At 35.7% G+C, this 21238-nt stretch overlaps 1 protein-coding gene across 2 annotated transcripts in view; it reads left to right on the forward strand.

The window, feature by feature from the left end:
• The window catches only part of ROCK1 (Rho associated coiled-coil containing protein kinase 1), a 147756-nt gene that overhangs the window by 108553 nt on the left and 17965 nt on the right, over positions 1-21238 (forward strand). For both annotated transcript variants that reach the window (XM_007191578.3, XM_007191579.3), the window contains 7 exons: positions 3992-4098; positions 5298-5448; positions 7465-7625; positions 8479-8663; positions 10697-10766; positions 13298-13392; positions 20477-20642. In XM_007191578.3, coding sequence (XP_007191640.1) covers positions 3992-4098; positions 5298-5448; positions 7465-7625; positions 8479-8663; positions 10697-10766; positions 13298-13392; positions 20477-20642 — 935 coding nt within the window. The remainder of the gene's footprint in view (positions 1-3991; positions 4099-5297; positions 5449-7464; positions 7626-8478; positions 8664-10696; positions 10767-13297; positions 13393-20476; positions 20643-21238) is intronic.

The raw sequence follows: 21238 nt of genomic DNA on the forward strand, positions 1-21238 counted from the left end.
TACATTGCCAAATTGAGGATCATGAAGGTTTACCCCTGTGTCTTCTTCTAAAAGTTGTATGGTTTTAGCATTTATATTTAGGTCTCTGACTAACTTGAGTTAATTTTTGTATATGGTATGATGCATAGGGGTCCAATTTCATTCTTTTACATGTGGATATCTGGTTGTCCCAGTACCACTTGTTGAAGAGACTACTTTTTCCCCCACTGAATGGTCTTGGCATCCTTGTTGAAAATCAATTGGCTATAGGTATACAGTTTTGTTTCTAGATTCTCAATTCTATTCAGTTGGTCTGTATGTCTGTTCTTAGACCAGTACCACACTGTTTTGGTCACTGTAGCTTTACAGCAAGTTTTGAAATGGGAAGTTTGAGTTCTTCAGCTTTGTTGTTCTTTTTCAATGCTGTTTTAGATATTCTGGTCTGCAAGTAATTCCATATGAATCTGAGGATCTGCTTTTCCATATCTGCATAAAATATCTTTGGAGTTTTTATGGGGATTGCATTGAATCTATAGATTGCTTTGGGTAGTATTGCCATCCTAACATATTAAGTCTTCTAATCCATGAACACAGGATATATTTCTGTTTATTTTGGTATTTAAAAAATTCATTTCAACATTTTTTTCTTTTTTTTAGTTTCAGTGTACAAGTCTTCTACCTCCTCGGTTAAATTATTCCTAGGTATTTTGTTCTTTTTGATGCTGTTATAAATGGAATTGTCTTAGTTTTCCTTTTGTATTGTTTATTAAGTATGATGTTAGCTGTGGATATTTCATAATACCCTGCTTTTGTATATTTTTAATGCAGCATTGTTTGGTGTGTTAAGGTTTTATGACCTCTGTTAATTCTTACTGGATTAAAATTGTATTATAGATAATATTAAATATATCTGACCTTGAGGGGTTTTTCCTTTAATTTGCACTTTCCTGTTGTATCTTGCCCGTTTATTTATTTATTTATTTGTTTGTTTGTTTATATATATAAAAAATTTTTTTTAATTTATTTATATTTTTGGCTGCATTGGGCCTTCATTGCTGCATGTGGGCTTTCTCTAGTTGCAGCAAGCGGGGGCTACTCTTCCTTGTGGCACGCGGGCTTCTCATTGCGGTGGCTTCTTTTGTTGCGGAGCACAGGCTCTAGGCACATGGGCTTCAGTAGTTGTGGCGCATGGGCTCAGTAGTTGTGGCTCGCGGGCTGTAGAGCGCAGGTTCAGTAGTTGTGGCACACGGGCTTAGTTGCTCTGCAGCATGTGGGATCTTCCCAGAGCAGGGATCGAACCCATGTCCCCTGCATTGGCAGGCAGATTCTTAACCACTGCACCACGAGGGAAGTCCCCATTCCTTTATTTTTAATTTTTATATATAGTTGATGAGCCTCAAATTTAGATAGTAGATTTCATATTTGGGGATTTTAACATATTTAGATTTTTCACAGTGAGTTTTTTTTTGTTTTGAGACTTAACATATCTGTACATATTAAAATAAATAAAAAATATGTATCTGGAAAATTTTTCACAGCATGAACACACCCATATAGAAACTGAATATTACCAGCAGCCCAGAAGTTCCCTTGTACTTCCGCTTAGTCACTAACCCCTTTTCCCCGAGGTAATCACTGTTCTGACTTCTAACACGTAAGTTAGTTTTGCTTGTTTTTGAACTTTTATATATGGAATCATGCAGAAAACACTCCTTTGTTTCTGGTTTATTTCATTCAACATTGTTTGTGAGGTTCATCCGTATTGTTGTATATGGCAGTAGTTTGTTCTTCTTGCTGTATAGTACTCCAAGTATTTTGTATGACCACTGCAATTTATCAGTTATTTTGTGGTGATGTCTTTTAAATCAGATATTCTGATTGTTTCCGTTTGGGGATTATTATGAATAATACTGATATGAACTTTCTTGTACATAGTCTTTGGTAATCATACATATGCTTCCTTTTGGTATATACCTAGAAGTGGCAGAGCCATAGAGTATATTTAGCATTAGTAAATACACCCAAGTATTTCAAAGTAGGTGCACCAGTTTACATTCACCAGCAATGTATGAGAGTTCTGGTTGTTCCACTGCCTCCTCAAGGATAGTACTCATCCCCACTGAGTTTGGTCAGTCTTACTGTTTTAGCCATTCAGGTGGTGCCTGATGGTATTTCCTTAGGGGTTAGTTTCCATTTCCCTGGTGTCCGAGATGGAGCAACTTTTCACATGTTTATTGGCAATTTGTGATATGCTCTTCAAGTCTTTTGCGCCCCCAACCTTTTTTTATTGGATTGTTTGCTTTTTTCTTGTTGGTTTGTGGAAGCCCTAGATATTAGTCCCTATCAAATTCATGTACCATAATTATCTTCTTCCACTCTGTGGTTTTCCTTTTCACTCTTAAATGCTGTCTGCCAATGAACAGGAGGTCTTACTTTTCTTATTTTTAATGTAGTCCTATTTTTTTTTCTTTTGTGGTCAGTGCTATTTAGTGTGGCCTGTTGAATTCTTTGATTAAATCATGAGGATATTGTTCCCTATTTTCCTCTAGAAGCTTTATTGTTTTGATCTGCTTTGGTTATGATCCCTTATATTTTGGTTCTTATTCCTTCCACTGTATGTGTGTGTGTATATATATATATATATATATATATTTTTTAATATGAAGCTTTTTTTGCTTTCATGTATTGTACAGACAAGTTATAGTTTCTTCCTAGCATTTTTTTAAAAGTACAATAAATGAGGAAAATAAAATATATTTAACATACCTTTTATAAAGTTACTAGGACTCTAATGAATTCAACCCATATATTTTCATTACTTTGTCTTCTTGGGAGTTGGTTTATATGAACAACTTCTACACAAAAATTCAGTTTAACCTGAATATACTATCTTTCTACAGATTTTTAAAACCTATTATTTATTATAAATACAGGAAGAAGCATTTTTTAAATAACACTTTAACATTTAAACATCTTGCCATGTTTGCTTTATCTCTCTCCATACAAACACACACATTCTCTGTATTTTTGCTCAACCATTTGAAAGAAACTAGCAGGTGTTTCTTTCTCCTATATGAAAATATTCCTATGTGAACAGAATGCCATATTGCCTGTGTGTGTAAATAAAATCGCTTCATTGCTCTCTAGATCCTAGAACTAGCCTACCAGAGAAGCCTTATCACGTGCCAAAGATTTAATATTCATTTGTTCATTAAAGAACTACTTCAGAAACAGTAAACTATGGGAGGCAGGTTGAGTGCCTTGAAGACTTTGGCAAGTACTGCAAGTTAAACACTAAACTTTAAGAAGTACAAATTTTTTCCGGGTCTTTTAGGGTGCTTTATCCATTTCCCCGTCAAATCTTAGGCCACACTGAATCACAAAATAAGAAAATAGGTTTTTACTTTTGAACTAGACAATATAATTATATTCACATATGTTAGATTCTGCATGTATTAAATTGTGTTTATTAAGTACTTATGCATTCAAAACGTAAAACCTAAAGCATATCTTAATGAGTAGAGTTTCTAAATATGTGAGTTGCTACCATTGCATGACATGAGCATCAGGTAGGTTAAAACTAAGCTTTGTTAGAGCACTTGAATTCCTTAAAACTTAGTTTCTTTAGTAATGGAGTTTTTCTTCATTAAGTTTAAGAGTAATTAAACACTTTTCAGAATGTCTGATACATAAAAAAGCACTTAAATACTTGCCTTAATTAACATGGGGAAAAGAGCACTCGATTAGGACTCAGATCTGATTTCTGGACGAAGCTCAGGCTTATCTCTTTGACCATCTGTAAAATGAGGAATATGTACTAGATGATCTCCAACTAGAATTAACATTTTTATCACTATGTATTGTAGTTATTGTATATACTGCTAAGAAAACACTTAATAAATTTCTGTCTGATCAGGAGATTTTAAACTTTTTTTATCTTAATGATCATGCTGGGAAAAAAAGATTTCTCTTTCAATGACTATGTGACTTGAACTTTTTTCTTACTTGATAGCTCGAATTACATCTTTACAAGAGGAGGTGAAGCATCTCAAACATAATCTTGAAAGAGTGGAAGCAGAAAGAAAAGAGGCTCAAGACATGCTTAATCATTCAGAAAAGGTAAATGATTTAACATATACCAATTATGAGATAGTATTTACTGATTATCAGATATTATAGGATGGTTTTATAAAAGATCATTCATTCCTAATCTTTATATGTTTACATTTCTAGAAGTTTTTATTGTTGGTTGCTGTGTGGAGGTGTATGTGGGTCTTAATTTGGGCTTTTTAGGGTGTTATTTTTATTTGTTTGTTTTTACCCTTGAAGGGTATCAGATATCTGATATTATCTGATCATCACAAATTGCTTTGGTTTGGAGATACCTCTTCATATAGAATTTTTCCCCCATTTTTTGTACATGGGTAAGATAAAGATGCTGAACCTTACTAATTATGAAGAAGGAAAACAAAGGATTAGTATGTAGTAGACCATGTGTGCTTTTTCCATTTCGTTAGTAAGAGTTAGCAAAATAGTAAAGAGCATACATAATGTAATTGGCCTTTGCATGTAGAGTTTTCATAACAGTCAAAAAATGCCATGGGTTATCCTCTGTCCTTACCTTGCTAAGAAAAGGATTAAATAGGTAATATGCAGATTTAGCTTACCTCCCTGAAATGTTGTAGGTTTACTAGATCCTCAGATAAATGATTAGAAAATCCACCACTTATCTTGTCCTTTGGACATGTTTTGTGTCATTCAGAATAGCTTTTTGATGTCTAAGTCTGGTATAAGTTTGGAAATAGGATGAAAGAAGAAGAGTAGAAGTACCCAAACAGGAATGGAATACATGTTGACATTCTTTTGTCAGAGCAAGGTAAATCTAGGTGTAGATGCAAATGTAAATAGAGATCAGTTTTTTTAAATGGTAGCAAAAATTTTTAAATGAACTGAAGAATTGTCCTATTCATTTCTGATCCTCGCAGTGAACCCTCCTGAACATAACAGAACTCTGCCCTGCCATCAGCCATGGCTAATGATTCACATGGGGAAGGGTGGGGGGTAGAAAAAAGGTGATATTTTGCTTTTAATTATATGTGCTTATAGTGATTTTTAAAGTAAGACATTATAGATGGTGTGAAATATACAAGAAGTATAAAAATAAAGTTGTCTGGAATAAAAATATTTAAGTATATATGGTGTAACATTTCAAGCCAATGTGATTGATGTATTATCTCTTATGGGATATTAATTAATATAAGATTTAATGATGTGCCTTTTGCACAGCGTAGTACATGACTCTCATTCTCATTTTACAGGAAAAGAATAACTTAGAAATAGATTTAAACTACAAGCTTAAATCATTACAGCAAAGGTTAGAACAAGAGCTAAATGAACATAAAGTAACCAAAGCTCGTTTAACTGACAAACATCAATCTATTGAAGAGGCCAAGTCTGTTGCAATGTGTGGTAAGTGTCAGTTTTAATATTTTCTACATGATTAGTTTTTAAATAATGCCAACAAAAATATTTTGATTTTGATCAAATTTTATTGTGTAGTAGTTTAAACTCTTAGAAATTATAAATGATGATCTGGGAAAAGGGTGCCTTCCTTTTTTGATACCTTCCATTTTTTAAAATGACAATTTCACCTGCTAGTTCTCTTACTCTACCATTCTCTACTCCCTATACTACCCTCTACTCCCTGTAAAAGTCAGTGGATTCTCATTTCTCCCAGTTTTTCAGCCCTTTCCTTTGTTTTCTTCGAGATCCATTCTGGAACTCATTGTCTGTTAATTCATCTGCTTTCTTGCTCTGTACCCTCAACTCTCTCATTCCTTTGTATTTCCACTGTGTTACGCCTCTAAGCACAACAGATCTAGATCAGACTAGCCGGCCACTTTTCATTGCTTCAAATAGTTCTTCAGATGGGTGTTATCCCAATGTATTGTCTCCAGCCTCAGGTGAGCTGTCATTTTTATATATGTCACTCGTGATTTCCTTCTCCTAAACTTATATTTCTCTCCTCAAGCTTCCTATGCCATTTCTTTATCACTTTAATTTTAGGTGAACATTCTCCTATTTCAAAAAGAAAGTGTGAAATCATAGGTGTGAACCCCTCAGAATCTAATAATCTAACTTAATCAACCTGTCCTACTACTTCACCCATGTTCATTATCTTCCTTCTCATCTTAGAGGAGGGTGATCCTCTTCCTGTCCTTGCTAATATGTTCTAGCTGTATTCAGATCCAGCCTCTTATCTCAACTTATTATTTCTTTTTCTCCTCTTTATTCTCAACCTTTTTTCCTCCACTGAATTCCTTCTTGTTGTAAACATGTACAAGTCTCTCCCATCTTAAAAAAAAAGACAAACCCTTGCAGCAACCTGTGATCCTTACTAATTGCCACTGTTTTATTCCATCCCTTTATAGCCAAACTTAAAAAAAGATGCCTTCATTTTCTTCACCTTCTACTCACTTCTTAACCTACTGTAACCTGGAAGTGTTACCTGGCACCTTAAATTCAGTTTATTCAAGGGAAAACGTGTGACCTTATCTGTCAGACCTGCCCTTACTCCTATTCTGACTGTCTTGGTTAACGGCTATCTAGTTTTTATGAGCCCAGGCTTGTAATCAGACAAATCTACTTTGCCTCTTAGCCACGCTATGACTATGAAAAAACAAAAAAAAATTAGGTGGGAAAATGCATCTAAACTGCCTGTACATAGAAAGCTTTCAGTAAATGGGAGATATTATCATGGTTATGGATGATGGTATTCAACATCCAGGGGGCCAAGCCAGAAATCTGGGAATTATTCAGGAAGCTCCATTCTGATGGTTTCTGTTTTGTCACCTAGAGGACAGTCTGAAAGTGAGAAAGCAGACTTAATTAAGTTTGAAACCTGATGGTGCAACTTAAGAGTTGCAGGACCCTAGAAAATTAACCTTCAGAACCTTAGTTACCATATCTCAAAAAGGGAACCTCACTGTAGACTAATATCTTCTGATAATAATTAAAATAGGTATTATACTATCATGGAATCTTGTCTGAGTTGCATAAGTTAAAGTTTACATCACAGCCTTAAGCCTCGGAAACTTTTCTGGAACAATGCTAGGTATAGATTAATAACCACAATCTTATTTTTCTACTTTTATCTGAACTACCTCCATTCTTCTCCTTAGATACTCCACTTTTTTCCAGCTATACTTTCACCTTCTGGTCTGAAAATGGCACTGAATAGTCTCTCAGACCATTGGGCAAGGGATGGATTTGGAAGATTAGCTATATTTTATGACTCTCTTCCTTTAGAGATCCCACTATACAAATAATTCATAATGTTAGAACTTCTATAATGAATAGCTCTAAAAGAGTCCCAGGATAAAAACAGTAGGGATTTTTGGCACCTAGTTGTCTTAGACAGCCCATGAAAGTGAAAAGCATTAGTCTTTTTCTTTAGATGTATGTTTGTAACTTTTTCTTTCACAGAGATGGAAAAAAAGCTGAAGGAAGAGAGAGAAGCTCGAGAGAAGGCTGAAAATAGGGTTGTTCAGATTGAGAAGCAGTGCTCCATGCTAGACGTTGATCTAAAACAATCTCAGCAGAAGCTAGAGCATTTGACTGAAAATAAAGAAAGGATGGAGGATGAAGTAAGAAAAATAATACTGATTTTGTTCATCTTATAAAAGAGAATATCATTGTTATTACTAAAAAGTCATTATCTATAATTTAAACAACATGGTGGAGATTTTAATAAAGTAACCTATATGTATCTGTGTTCACTGCTGTAAGGTCACCACTATATCCCTAACTCCTAAAATTTTCATCTTCGTATACTGAACATTCACACCATAGGTTCTATACCATTTTGCACTGTGACAGTACAACTGTAAAGAAGTGTCACAGCTCCTCCCCTGAAGAAACTGACCATTTGCTTTTTAAGAGAGAGAGAGAGAGAGAGAAAAAAAAACCTCTTTATTGTCAGGTATCCAGTAATCCCAAAGAGGAGCATTGTATTTAGATTTCAAAAGAAGCGTTAAACTGTGGAGTCAGTTTATTAGTCCTAACGCCTAATAAGTACTTGATAAATATTTATTGAGTTGAATTAAATATATATTCAATTTGTTTTATAAACTCTGGAGGGTTGTAGATTAGAGTACAAACATTTATGAAAGAGCAGGTAAATTTAAATACAATTTAGGAATGTCCCCCCAAAAGTGACTTTTATACTCACCTTCTCCAAAATTTCCATACAGGTTGGGGTACAAAGAAACCAGATTTCTTTTCCCTCCAAGATCTCACATCTGAAATTTGGGAATTAATTTGATTTAACACTAAATTCTGCAGTAATAAATGCATAGAACAGTGGAGACTCATTACAATACTAATATTTTCTACTTGTATAAGGAATTATAATGTACTTGAGATTTGATTAGTATTCTTTCAAATGTCTAATAAATTACTAAAGAGATTTACAATCCCAATTATTTTTCTCATTCATAGGTTAAGAATCTATCCCTGCAACTGGAGCAGGAGTCAAATAAGCGACTGTTGTTACAAAATGAATTGAAGACCCAAGCATTTGAGGCAGACAATTTAAAAGGTTTAGAAAAGCAGATGAAACAGGAGATAAATACTTTATTGGAAGCAAAGAGATTATTAGAGTTTGAATTAGCTCAGCTTACAAAGTAAGTTTCGGAAATAACATTCTTGATTTCTTTCTTTTTTGTGTTTAGCATTTGCTTATGTGTTTCATATTTTATGTGTGTATAGGTTATGTACTTAGAGTTTGTGAAAGGAAGATTTAGGAAAAAGCATTTAGAAAAAATAAAAGAATTTATTTGCAAAGAAGGTTTGCAAGGGAGTTCAGGCTTTGGAAAGACAGGCTTACTAAATAAAAAACAGAGTTATTTAAAGGGGAAAAAACAGGACATTATCAAGACTACTGACTTTACAATGTCTGTTTATGGTAGGAAAAACACAGTTTTCTCATATGATTTTCATATCTACGAAAGTCATCATGTTTCTTCACACTAGAATTACAAAAATCAGGAATAACCTTTTTATTAAGGATTTAGTACCTTACAGAAAATGTTTAAGGTTTCTTTATTTTAGAGGCTAGAATTAGACATTAGACATGATGGCCCTGTATTTGTTTGTTTGTTTGTTTTATCTTGTTTCTTTGGTTCATCTCAAAATGCAAAATGTCCTTTTTCTTCTATTCTGAGATGTGATGTGCCCGCTTACTTGAAATGGGGACAAAGCAAGGTGTCAGTATGACTTTCAGAATTTGTATAAGGACATGGTTCAGAAATTTAATAGCAAAGATACCTTATGCCAGACCATGACGTTTTATTTCCTCCAAATTTATGTTATAATGTCTTCATTTGCCAGCTTCATTTACAACACAGTAATTCTTAGGTAAAATTGCTGGTTTTGATTTTGTTGACTTTATATTGGTGAAATTCTTTTCCCCTTTTAGAGCCACTGTTTTTACCAAGTAATGTGTTTTGTAGTTTTCTTCTCCCGAAATAACTTTCACTCAGCATTTAACTAATAATTATTATGTACTTTCTGTCAACCATATGCTGAAAATAAAAAGCTGTTACTATCTAATGTGAAAACCTAGCAGCTGCAGATGGAATTGTTCATTGTTGAATAGCTATGTCTTTGGGTTGCATTGTGTCTCTGTCTTTTTGAGTCCTTTCCTCTCTGTGAGCAGTGTTTACGTGTATGTATTCTGTACATGTACTTGTCTCTTTTTTTTTTTTTTTTTAATTTATTTATTTTATTTATGGCTGTGTTGGGTCTTCGTTTCTGTGCGAGGGCTTTCTCCAGTTGTGGCAAGCGGGGGCCACTCTTCATCGCGGTGCGCGGGCCTCTCGCTATCGCGGCCTCTCTTGTTGCGGAGCACAGGCTCCAGACGCGCAGGCTCAGCAATTGTGGCTCACAGGCCCAGCCGCTCCACGGCATGTGGGATCTTCCCAGACCAGGGCTCGAACCCGTGTCCCCTGCATTGGCAGGCGGATTCTCAACCACTGCGCCACCAGGGAAGCCCTGTACTTGTCTCTTTATCTGTGTTACTCCTCCTTTGTCAGTTGTTGTTATTGCCTCCCTTCTTACTCCTTACCTGAGTATTCATTTCCACCGCACCCTTGTGCTTAATTGACCATAAAATATAGTACTAAATTATTCTTATTATTTATTAAATATGGTCAAGTTTTTAATAGTCTACTTACTGCATAAGACATTTTAAGTGTATCCCTAAGAAAGCTTTTCTTTACAAAAATTTACCAAAAAATATCATTTTTATTTTTATTTTTGCATTGTGGATTAATCCACAATTAATAAGTGACCTTCAGTAGAAAACTGTTCCCTCAACTTTTCATAGTATCATTTAATAAGGAGCAGAAGTGTGGCCTAACCAAATATAACTAGTAAAGTAATACTGTATAATGAAGTATGATTTTTTAAATTTTTTTGGCCGCACCGCGCGGCATGCGAGATCTTACTTCCCCTATCAGGGATCAAACCTGCGCCCCCTGCAGTGGAAGCACAGTATTAACCATTGGACCGCCAGGGAAGTCCCTGAAGAATGATTTTTGGAACAAAGGTTACTTTAGTAAACCTTTTTTATTGTAGCAACTTGAAGAAACGAAGAATAATATAAAGTCTAGTATAAATAGGGGCATTTGTTTACTGTTTTCTCTTTTGTCTAAAGACAATACAGAGGAAATGAAGGACAGATGCGGGAGCTACAAGATCAGCTTGAAGCTGAGCAATATTTCTCGGTGAGAATCATTTTTAACATATAGACTGTTTCAAAACCTGACTTAAAACAAGGTATTTAGATTTTTAATGTGAACTATGATTCTTTTTCAAATGACTGTGAAGTAGTTTTCTCCCCTTCTTTATATCCCCATCTTTGCATTTCATTTCTGGATCTGAGTTGGTAGTCTGTTTAAGTTTTAAAGAAATGACTGTTTTTGTGCAAATATTTCCAGAATTGCTTTCAAACTGGAGCTACATATAAGACTTTGTTAAGGTTTCTGTCTGCCTGGTGGCAAGCTCTGGTGGTTTAGAGTGCCAGTATTATCATGTGTGGTTCTTGTATACACATTATAGGGGCCTACATACATATATCTAGGTATAACTACATACAGTTGTGGGTATAACTAATGTTGAGGAGCTTTCTCCTATTTCAGCTCTGTGTGCACTTTTATGCATCTGTTATCCTTTTTCTCCATAAAAATCATTTTCTTATTTGCTGCAGGCCAAGTTATTTTCATTACTACTGTTGATGAGCATTTATAGCTAATGCTTTGAGGCTTTATTGAAACCTCTGAATTTTTGTTTACTTCCTTTGGTTGCCAAGCTTGTGCTCTGCCATTTCAGCTTGACATTTATCTACCAGCTCCATTTCTCTTTCAGTGACAACCACCTTTCCTATGAGCTTTAAGCAGTGTAATTAAATGCATGGAGTTTGATTTACACTGATAAACATGCCCTCGAAACCAAGTGTGAACAATATTGGAAGTAATGATTTCTCTAGTAAAACATCTGGATACCATTAGAGCTCTACAGAATTTCACACAATTTAGAGCTTCATGCTCTACTCTTTTCATCTCCTAATAAATATGGTGACTTTCTACTTCTGTCTATTTCTTCGTGGCTTATTATACTATCACTGGAATATGTTTTTAAATTAAAAAATAATTCAAGATTGTTGAAAAACTTTTCCCTGAGTGTAAATTAACCTTAACTATTCAGTGTGTGGTACTGACTTCTGCAAAGTGGTCTGTAATATCAAGCACACCTTTTTGTCCCTAGGCTTCCACAGAGTAATCATTCAGTGCCTCCATGTTTGGGGATGGCTGTCAAGTGATTTGTGGTGGTTCCTATGGATTCTTGATTTTTGCCTCTATAAAAACCATACAAAATACTAACCCTGTCTTTAGTTTTGATTTATTCTATTGCTTGTGAGGACTGGGTTAGATGTTAAATTTGATAAGCTATTATGAACCAAATTTAAGATTTTCTTTAATCTGGGCTTTCAAATCAGGTTATTTTTCTTTTTCTCTCTTCATTGATTACACATATAAATTTCAGTAATTGAAGTCAGAGAAAGGAGAAATGAGAATCTGATTCCTAAATGCAGAATGGACTATTTCATTTTAGAAATTGTAAGCATTTAAACTAGAGCCAGCCATCATTCTTCCTTCATTTGCATTCCCATGGAAATGTATTTTTCCCCTAGAGAAGTGCTGTTTCTTAGAGATATAATTCAGTGTACAGTGTAAAAGTAGTACTCCACAGCTATTTGCTGATCCTTACTATTTTTTTCCTTATCTTTTAAACTAAAAAGGGTGGTTTAAAAAAAAGAAATAGACTTCAGAATTGGAAGTTTACTCTGTAACCTCAGCATCTAACACAGTGTGGGTCTAATAGTTTTTCATGCCTGTTAAGTATTTTTTGATGGAGTTGGCAAAAACCTAGTGAATTTTGTAAGAATCATTGTTCTGTAATAAGTATATATTATTCATATGTTGACAGAACATTGATAAATCCTATTTATGGATATTTCTTCTACCTCTCAACCACCCACTTCATCACCCAGAAGAGAAGTGGTTTATCTAACATTATTCACTTCAAGAATTGATCTAACTTTTAAATAAGTATTGCTTGCTAAGTTTCTTTATAATGTTTTCCCAATCAATATAATATTTAATATATTTTTGAGGTATAATTTATATATAATAAATTGTACCCATTTTAAGTGGTTGATAAATTCTGACATATGTGTATACTGTGACCACCACCACAATCAACATATAAAACATTTCCTTCACGGCCCTTTGGAGTCAGTCTTCTCCACCCACCTCTATCTGCAGGCAACCACTGATTTGCTTTCTGTCTTATTGATTATTTTCACCTATTCTACAATTTCATATACATGGAATCATGTAGTACACACTCTTTAGCACCTGGTTTCTTTCATACAGCTTAACATTTTTTAGGTTTATCACGCTGTATATATTAGTAGTTCATTCCTTTTTATTGTTGAGTAGTATGGGTACATCACAACTTTAAAAATTCATCTGATGATAGATATCTGGCGTTGTTTCCAGTTTGGAGTTACTATGAATAAAACTGCAATGAAAATTTATGTATAAGACTCTGTATGGATATATATTTGTATTTGTCCTGGGTAAATACCTAGGAGTGGAATTGTTGGACCATGTGTTAATTGTTTATAAGAAACTACCGAACTGTTTTTTAACCGACCATAAACACTTATTTCTTCTTATCACTTGTTTTGCAGACACTTTATAAAACCCAGGTAAAGGAACTTAAGGAAGAAATTGAAGAGAAAAACAGAGAAAATTCAAAGAAAATACAGGAACTACAAAGTGAAAAGTATGTCCATTTTAGTTTAGAACAAGAATCAGTACTATGGCAAAACATTCTTAAATTTAAGTTTAAAGATAGAGAATAGATGTGCCATTATTCTGATGGCCGTGGAATAGCAAATCTTACTGGGCTACTTCAGGACAAAGCGAACTAGATTTAGGCTAAATTTGCCTTTATGGTGAAGAAATAATTTGATACATTAACACTGTAGCGTTTGTACCGAGATTCACTGAATTGTGACAGTAAATTGTTTTCAAGGGTCTCTCAATCTTCAAACATCTATTTGTATATAAATAGTTCATGCTGTATTTGCAAGTCATCATTTTATGTTAGGTAAAGGTATGCAGGGTCTTCCTCTTAGTATTATAATGCAGGTTAATTTCCATTGCATGTGTGCCTAGGGCCTTACAAGGAGGTGATCTTAGAAAGCTATTAAGTGTAACAACTGCTCACAGCTAGATAGTGTGAGAACAAACATTGAAACTAGTTTTCTCACATTGTTATATTCTTTTCCATATAACCACCTTTGAAAGAAATGTTAACTTTTATTGTTGAAGCAAACAAATACATAAAATAGCAAAACATGTACAGTTTTATGAATTATATGACAAATATCATTATAACCACCACCCATGAACAAAATCTACCTCAGAAGCCCACTATATCCCCGCTTCTGCTTTTGCCTCTTCCCTCCCCACCACAAGAGTAATCACTATCCTGATACTTATTTGTTGAAGGAACTGAATCATTTGTCCTGTATAGTTTTCCTCAGTTACGATTTTGCTGATTCTGTTTCCATAGTCAGTTGAACATTTTTGTCATCCTTCTGTGTTTTTTGCAAATCAATGGTTAAATCTAGAGTTTCACTGTTTAGTATGGTAGCCACCAGTCACATGTAGCCATTTAAATTTAAACTTTAGTTCATTAAAATAAAGTTAAAACTTTAGTTCCTCAGATGTACTAGCCACGACTTAGGTGCTTAATAGTCTTATATGGTCAGTGTCTACCATATTGGACAGCACAAGTGTAGAACATTTCTGTCATCGTAGGAAGTTTTACTGGACACCCCTAATCTGGAGGCTTAAACAGATTCAAATCTGATTTTTAGAGGGAAGAAGACTGCCTCTGTTCTTAGCAACCATTGGCACTCAGTGCTTAGATTCTTAATACATTAGGTAAACTCTAAGGTAGGCACAAAGCTACATTTCCTGGTTTCTCTCTGTGACAGTAGTAAACTCCTTTTGTAGAGTATAGTCTGTTGCCTATCATTTGTGTGGTATCTACAATGTAATATGCAGTCCCAGTTTATATGCATTCACAGTGCAGGGGACACCCAATCTGCTACATACTATATTGTTTCATGGGGTCGATATGTTTTCCCTTGTTTGATCTGTTTAAGAGAAACATGTTGATCACCACTATTGTGCTATGTGCTGTGCTTCATGCCAGTGATATAATTATTAATAAGTTATGGCTCTTACCATCAAGTGCTTCAGAATCTAGTCAGGTAACAGACATAATTAAGGTAGGTGGCTATTGACAAAGTGCTATTGGAATATACTGAAGGGGTATATACCTCATCTTACCATCTGGGATTCAGAGAACATTCCCCAGGTGACAACTAAGCAGAGTAGAATTCACCAGGGAATGGGATATGGGTTGAGAACAATATAGGCAAAAGCCAGTCTGTGATTTGGGAGCAGCAAATGCTTTCATTTGCAGGTAGGGAGACAGTTGGTGACAGAGGAGGCTGGAGAGAGAAACCTGAGTCAGATTACAAAGGGCTTGTGTGTCACTGGAATTATCAACATTGAAGAGTGGAAGATTTTATTTTTGTTGCCATTCTCTGTTGTATATCCACATCACCTAGATCAGGGCCGGGCAAATAATAAGTATTCAATAAATATTCAATGAATAAATGAAAATTTAAGCTAGGGATTGACAAGATAGGGTCTTAGAAATCTCCAGTCTTTAGAGAATGGATTGGAGTGAGGCAAAGCTGGGTGGATATAGGGAGTCCAGTTATACTGCCATAGGAATAATCTAGATATACAATTATAGTGGAAGTTGGCAGTAAATGGAGAGGCAAGTGCATAGGAAAAAATAGAAAGTAGAAGCAATAGGAGTTGTAGATTTGAAGGTATGGGGATAAAAGTTAGGGAAAATTTCAGGTCAGCTCAAGTTTCTGACCAGGACAGTTGGGTTGTTGGTAGTGGTAGGTAGTCCCTATGCTAAGGAATACCAGTTTGGGGGAATGAGAGCAAGCAAGGTTATTTCTATTTCACACCTACTGAGTTTGAGGTGCCTATGGGATGTCCAAAGAGAAATGGATACCAGACATTGGCATTATTGCTTTGGAACTCAAAGATAAGGACCCGAAGCCAATTCAACAGTCATTTCATGCTGAAACCACTAAGATAGATGAGATTTATTAAGACGGTTGTGTTTATCAGGGTTTATGAACTCTTGAGCCTATGATACCATACATGTAACTGGGTTGAAGTTAGTTGGATCTAAGTATCGGTAGCATCCATTGCGTGAGTTGTGAGGATTATAACAAACTGAAGAGTTCATGTCCTCAGTTCTGAGCATTTGCTGCCACATGGTAGCACTGACCCAGTATTTCAAGATCTTCTGGTTTTTCAAGAGAAGCCAGGAATCTCAGTTTTTATGTAAAATATTGGCCCAAATTTATTTTTAAGTGTGTATGTGTGCATGCATGCATGTGCATGCACATGCAGGTACAGAAAGGAGGTAGGAGGGGACATTTATATGGACTCATTTGGCTCTCTCAAGCAACAAGTTGTAACCCATAGTGTAGGATAAGGAATGGGCAGAGGAAGGGAAAGTATAAAGTCCCCCATAATACAAAGAGGAAAGCAGTGGGGGTATCACAAATGCCAGGGGAATAGAATATTTCAAAGAAGAGAAAGTGACTTAAAATTCCAAATACTCAGAAAGGTCAAGTAAAAAATAAATTGTCCATTATATTTAAGGTTGTTATCTTGTTGAGAACAGTTCCTAAATAATGATGACAGTATTGATAGGTACTATACTGAAGTAGACTGAGACATGAGTGGGAAGGGTAGAAGTACAGAGAGAGTAGACAGCAGCCACATTGACCTCTTTACTATTCACAAACCAGTCTGTTACTCTTCTGCCTCAGGGCCTTTGGACTTGCTCATCCCTCTGCCTGGAACATTTTCCTCTGAATATCCACATGGGTTCTTCCTTTACCCTCTTCAGGTCTAGGCCTAAATGCAATCTCAAGAGAGACCTTCCCTGAACACTCTTTCAAAAATTGAGAATGCCCTCACCTTACTACCTAGCTGCCCAGCTCAGTACTCTCTTCCTTGTTTTATTTTTACCTGTAGCACTTATCTCTTCCTAATATATTATAGAATTTGCTTACTTATTCTGTTGTTTTTCTCTTTCCATTCAAACTTAAGCTCAACAAAGGAAGGAATTTTCAGTTGTTTTGTTCTTAACTCTAATTCACTGCTATATGCCTAGCATCTAGAATTGTACCTAGAACATTGTAGATGCTCAGTAAATATTTATTAAATCAAAAAATTCAAGAAACATAGTTGTTAAGGCAAGGAGCTATGGCAGTAGCTGGAGGAGACTGTGAAGGAGCGTCATTTCTTTTTAAAGATAGCAGAAATTTGAGCATTGGACATGGCAGGGAAATCAGAGTGGAAAAAGTTGCACATCTGTTCACTGATTCAAACAAAATTTCTGAGCACTTTCTTTGGGCCAGATGCTTTTCTAGGCATTTGGAATATAGCAGTGAATAAGAACAAAGCCCCTGCTTATAATCTTATAATCTAGAAGCATAGGGAATTATCGATAAATTGATTTCTTTAAGGAGACAGGAGAATAAAAGTGAGAGATTGGCCTTAAACATCAGTAAAGACAGGTCTTTTACTATGGAGAGTTGTGAAGGAAGTCTGGATGAATGTAGTTGCAGATAATTTATCTGAACCTGATGCAAAGCAGTAACCCCAGATGAGAACATGTTATCCATCTGAAGCCCTGCATTACTACCCCTTAGTATTCATAGACTTACCAATGGCAGTATTTTTTATCTTTTCCTAACTCCCCTACTCTTCTAGACAACTATTTTCTATCTTTTTCTCCCTCCTCAAATCAACAACTTCTCCTTGTTCTCATACTCAGCAAATGGCCTTGCTTCCTGGAAGTCATAGAACATCTCCTCTCTTCCACCAGCATAGCTACTAACCTGTCTGCGTCTGTACCTAAAACCCTACCTTCCTTCTGATTCATGTAAATGGACAAAATTTACATGAATTTACCTAAAGGCAGCCCCTCGATCCCATCCCTTTCTGCCTGCTTAACAGTATGACTCCAGTAATACTGTCATCTTTCCTACATCGTTTTTTCCTTTCTGCAGTCATTCCTATTGTTATATAAGCATACAGGTAAACGTCTCCTTAAAAAATAACCTCCTTTTCTTTTTTGTTTTTTTTGTAAGGGTTTTTAAAATTTATTTATTTTTATTTTTGGCTGCGTTGGGTGTTTGTTGCTACACGCGGGCTTTCTCTAGTTGCGGTGAGTGGGGGCTACTCTTCGTTGCGGTGTGCAGGCTTCTCATTGTGGTGGCTTCTCTTGTTGCGGAGCACGGGCTCTAAGTGCGAGGGCTTCAGTAGTTGTGGCTTGCGGGCTCCAGAGCACAGGCTCCGTGGTTGTGTCGCACAGGCTTAGTTGCCCTGTGGCATGTGGGATCTTCCCAGACCGTGGATCGAACCCATGTCCCCTGCATTGTCAGGTGGATTCTTAACCACTGCGCCACCAGGAAAGTCCAGCCTCCTTTTCTTTAAACTACATATCTTACTTCCAGGTAGCATCCTATTTTTTTTGCTTCCTTTTGTAGCAGACTTCCTTGAAAAGTGACATACCATTTATCATCAGGTCCTCTTCTCCCATTCTCTCTCGAGCTCACTCAAGACTTTTGTACTTATTACCCTACCAAAATAACCCTTTTCAAGGTCACTGGTGACTTCCTAATAGCTAAAAACTATAGTCAGTTCTCAGTCCTAATCTTATTTAATAGCAACAATTGACATAATTGATTACTCTCTCTTGACAGAATTTCTTTATTGGCTTCTGTGACACCAAACACTGTTTTCCTCTTATTGAACTGGCTGCTCTTCCTCACCCTTCTTTGCTCCTTTGTCCTTTCCCATCTCTGAGACCTTTAAAGTTTGGAGGACCCAAGGGATCACTCCCTACTTGTTCTCATCTAGCCTCAGGGCTTTAAATAGCATCAGTGTACAAGTATATTCTCCCCTGAATTCCAGACTTGTAAATCTAGCTGTCTGTTTGACATCTCCAGTTGAGTGTTTAAGAAGCATCTTATATGTAACATGTCCAGAAAAAATGCCTTACTCCCTGACCTTGCCAACCTGCTCCTTCCCCATGTCAATATTAGCTATTCTGTTATTCCTAGTTGCTTAAATCCAAAACTTGGAGTCATCCTAGACTCTTCTTTTTTTCTTATATTCTGCATGAAATCCGTCAATAAATCCTAGCTATAACTAAAAAACATGTCCATAATATGATCACTTCTCACCACTTTTAACATTTACCAGCTTGGTCCCAACTACCATCATCTCCAATCTTGATTATTTCAGTTGCCTCCTAACTGGTATCCCTGCTTCTACCATTGTCCCCCTTCTAGTCTGATCTTAAACAACAGCCAGAATGATCTTTTTAAGACAGAATACTCAGAGTAAAAGCCAAAGTCCCTATATTGTTTTAGAAAGCCTTATAATACCTGTTCTCTCTCCCCACTTCTCTTACTACATCTCACAACTCCCCCCAACCCCTCCTCACTCTGCTCACATTAGCTTCCTTCAGAACATTTAGGCATTTGGTATTAGATGTTTCTTCTGCCTGAAGCTGTATTCCCGGATACACTGCATGGCTCTCTTACTTCCTCCATATATTTCCTCAAATGTCAGCTTAGCAGAGAGGCCTCCTTGATCACCCTCTATAAAATAGTGACCACACTCACAGCCTCTTCACCTTTCTTTTCATTGTTCTGTGTGATATGCTGTATATTGTTCATTTCTTTGAACTGTCTCACACTACTAATGTATGTTTTCTGAGGGCAGGGAGTTTGTTACTGCTGTATGCCTTAATTCCTACAACAGTGTTTGGCACATAGGAACATTCAAATATTTGTTGGACAAAAACAATTGTCAAAAAAATTATTATTTTTTGTAGTCACTATATGTCTTCCTCTTTAGGCTTGAGGCAGCCTAAAGTATTTGTATTACTCTCTTAATAGAAAATAGTTGGAAGTCATTCATTCATTCATTTAATAAACATTTATTGAGCACCTACTGTATATAAGGGTTACAATTATGACCAAGATAACTTATCGAAGACAGGTTCTTTGGGAAGAGCAGGCAAACTGCAGTGATCTGGTCGTGGTCTGAATGTCAATTCTGAAAGGCTTTTAAGGCTTTTAAAATGTAATTCCTAAGGAGCATTCCTAGAATAGTTTACGGTGGTTTGCAGGTCTATTTATAAGTCTTCATAATCTCATTGAATTTCAGAGCTGGAAGGGACCTCAAAAATAATGTCGTTTAATCCTCTCATTTTATGGATTTGATTAAGTTGAGCTCCAGTAAGTATAAGGAACTTGCCCAATGTCCCTAACCAATTAGCTAGTGGTATAATGAGGATAAGTAAGGGTCCAGGCCTGGCCTCTTGATTTATAAGCCAATGACATTTCCACTGTGCCATGCTGCGTTTCATTCCAGATCCCAACACATTCCCTTCTAGAAGTAGACTGCTTGCCATTGTTTTATTACCTTTTTCTTAGTTAAGCAAAATAGCAGGTACAAGATTAAAGTGTCCTTTGCTTTTATAGTTTTTCTAAGTGTGAGAGGTTAAATTCATTACTTTCATAGGAAGTCTGTAATGGATTCAAGGTTTATTTTAAGCAATAAAATACTTAATTCTTTTTATCATTTAAAAAGAATTGTGTTTTTAAGCATATGATTAAGTTAGAAGAATGAATTGAATTTGTTTACATTCATTTCTCTTTTAAATCTACTAGAGAAACTCTTGCTGCTCAGTTGGATCTAGCAGAAACAAAAGCCGAGTCTGAGCAGTTGGCTCGAGGGCTTCTGGAAGAACAGTATTTTGAATTGACCCAAGAAAGCAAGAAAGCTGCTTCAAGAAATAGACAAGAGATTGCAGATAAAGAGCACACTGTTAGTCGGGTAAGTGTGATAGTTCATTAAGTTATGTGATTAAAATTAATTTAAAAATCAAAATAGGTTACATGTTAAAGCGTTAGGGTAAGTGTAAGTGCATGAGTATTTACTTATACACAATGGTCAACTTGTACTCATATATAAAATAATTTATATAATCTAAAACAATTGTTAATGATTGAAATTCTTATTCAGTGTATTGGGTTTTTTCCCTTTCTGGCTGTAGATTTTAATATATTTTCTGTGAAGAAATGCTTACCTTAAATTCATTTGTTTTATTATCTTAATAAATTGCAACTGATTTCATGACCAGAATTCTATAAAATTCAGAGAAACTATTTTGGGATAAAAAATTCTTTGTGGATATCTACAAATCCATTATAGAAAAACCAGTACTACAAACAATTACCTATTCCTGAAATTTATACTATGGTCTATGTATTATGGAACTAGAAAGGGAAGTTATAGAGATTTTTCTTCTTGGTGGTGAAGCCACCATCAAATGCTCTGGTATAAGCAGGTGTGGGTTCAAATCCCAGCTTTGCCTCTAAGAAGTTACATGGTCTTGGCAGTTTGCTTTAACTTCTCCAAGCCTCAGATTC

Source organism: Balaenoptera acutorostrata, chromosome 13, assembly GCF_949987535.1.
Source record: "Balaenoptera acutorostrata chromosome 13, mBalAcu1.1, whole genome shotgun sequence".
Classification (NCBI taxonomy): Eukaryota; Metazoa; Chordata; class Mammalia; order Artiodactyla; family Balaenopteridae; genus Balaenoptera; species Balaenoptera acutorostrata.